At 36.6% G+C, this 2,093-nt stretch overlaps 1 protein-coding gene across 1 annotated transcript in view; it reads right to left on the minus strand.

Moving 5' to 3' along the window:
* acap1 (ArfGAP with coiled-coil, ankyrin repeat and PH domains 1) overlaps positions 1–2,093 on the minus strand; it is a 15,727-nt gene that overhangs the window by 10,959 nt on the left and 2,675 nt on the right. The window contains exons 2-3 of the mRNA XM_056300202.1: positions 1,824–1,893; positions 792–886 (exon numbers count right to left, since the gene is read on the minus strand). Coding sequence (XP_056156177.1) covers positions 792–886; positions 1,824–1,893 — 165 coding nt within the window. The remainder of the gene's footprint in view (positions 1–791; positions 887–1,823; positions 1,894–2,093) is intronic.

Below are 2,093 nucleotides of genomic sequence, written 5' to 3' on the forward strand. Positions count from 1 at the left end.
ACTGTGCACGGTATCTTTACAAAAGGATATGTTTATTGAACACATCTGTTGCCATGGTATGTAGAGGGATGTAACATCTATGTGCAATGCCAACTTTAAAACAGCAGGGGGGGATGAAGAGTAAGACTTTGCATGCTTTTGATCTGAAGTGATTTTGCTGACACAGATTGGTAAAAACAGTATTAAACATCTGAAAATCTTCATCATCTGTAACAATGTACAAGACCGAGATTTTGCATAGCTACATAGCTTATAGTATATACTACAGTAGTTTATCATTAGTGTAGTCCTAGGGCTGGATAATATCGAATAAAATATTTTTGATTATCTTAATTGGAAATAAATATATATATTATATATTACAATAGCGATCGATATCAATAATGGGATGATATTTTGGGTAGGACTTGGTGCTTTCAAGAGAGATTTACACACACAAAATGCTGAAAACCAAGCAGGTAGAGACCTTCATTGTTAATTTCTATAAAACAGTGGAATAAGTTCAGAAAATGGTCTTTGCTGTAAGGTAGCCTTTAAGACCAGGGAACAACCACATTTAAGTTATATATGAACATATTACCAGAACCACAATCACACACAAGATCTAGTCTCATAACACGATATCCATATTATATCAATATATTGACCAGCTGTTTATAGTACACTGCACTATAGTAGTACAATATCGTATAATATGTATCACTGTCTAGCTAGTCTCGAGTTTGTCATGATGCCTGATGGGGTGTGTCACTTACATGTCAGGCTACTGAATAGTCTTGTTAGTATCGTACCTGGGACTGGAGGGGTGTGGCTTCTTGATCGTGATCACGTCAATACGCGCCTCGTAGATCCTGTTGATGGCTGTGTTTCCTAACTCACACATCAGCTGAGGGAAGCAGAGGTGTCAGAGTCAAATGTAATTCCATTTAATTCACGCTGGAGATACGAGTCAAATCAGGCCTGACTGTGCAACACTGCTCGCTGTTCATGACTAAGAAGGCTAACACGGTGCTTTGTCAAAGCAGAGAGGGTGATAACTGGTTTCTGAATTTAAATGTTGATGGATGGATGGATGGATGGATGGATGGATGGATGGATGGATGGATGGATGGATGGATGGATGGATGGATGGATGGATGGATAGATTAGATAGATAGATAGATAGATAGATAGATAGATAGATAGATAGATAGATAGATAGATAGATAGATAGATAGATAGATAGATAGATAGATAGATAGATAGATAGATAGATAGATAGATAGATAGATAGATAGATAGATAGATAGATAGATAGATAGATAGATGGATGGATGGATGGATGGATGGATGGATGGATGGATGGATGATGGATGGATGGATGGATGGACAATGGATTAGATAGATAGATAGATAGATAGATAGATAGATAGATAGATAGATAGATAGATAGATAGATAGATAGATAGATAGATAGATAGATAGATAGATAGATAGATAGATAGATAGATAGATAGATAGATAGATAGATAGATAGATGGATGGATAGATAGATAGATAGATAGATAGATAGATAGATAGATAGATAGATAGATAGATAGATAGATAGATAGATAGATAGATAGATAGATAGATGGATGGATGGATGATAGCTGGATGGACACAAGGATTAGATAGCTAGCTAGCTAACTAGCTAGCTAGATAGATAGATAGATAGATGGATGGATGATGGATGGATGGATGCATGGATTAGATAGCTAGCTAGCTAGCTAGCTAGATAGATAGATAGATAGATAGATAGATAAGATAGACATGATGAAAATTGACGTAATTGGATTAATTACCTTAATGAGCTCTGGCTCCCAGGAGTCAAGAGTGAGGGAACGTACTTTGGAGAAGTGAACACCCAGGCTCCTGTAAGAGAGAGAGGCATCCATGTGTAAAGTCAAACACTAATCCTGTCTGGATACAAAATACTGCATTCAGACAGGGACTAACATGGGGGAGTGTCTACATCCACAACATATGTATGTGAATGAATACCCATATAACTGTGTTTATATGCCTGTGTGTATGCATCTATACATGCATGTCTATATATATACATGTGAAAT

The sequence above is a fragment of the Lampris incognitus genome, chromosome 20, assembly GCF_029633865.1.
Source record: "Lampris incognitus isolate fLamInc1 chromosome 20, fLamInc1.hap2, whole genome shotgun sequence".
Taxonomy (NCBI): domain Eukaryota; kingdom Metazoa; phylum Chordata; class Actinopteri; order Lampriformes; family Lampridae; genus Lampris; species Lampris incognitus.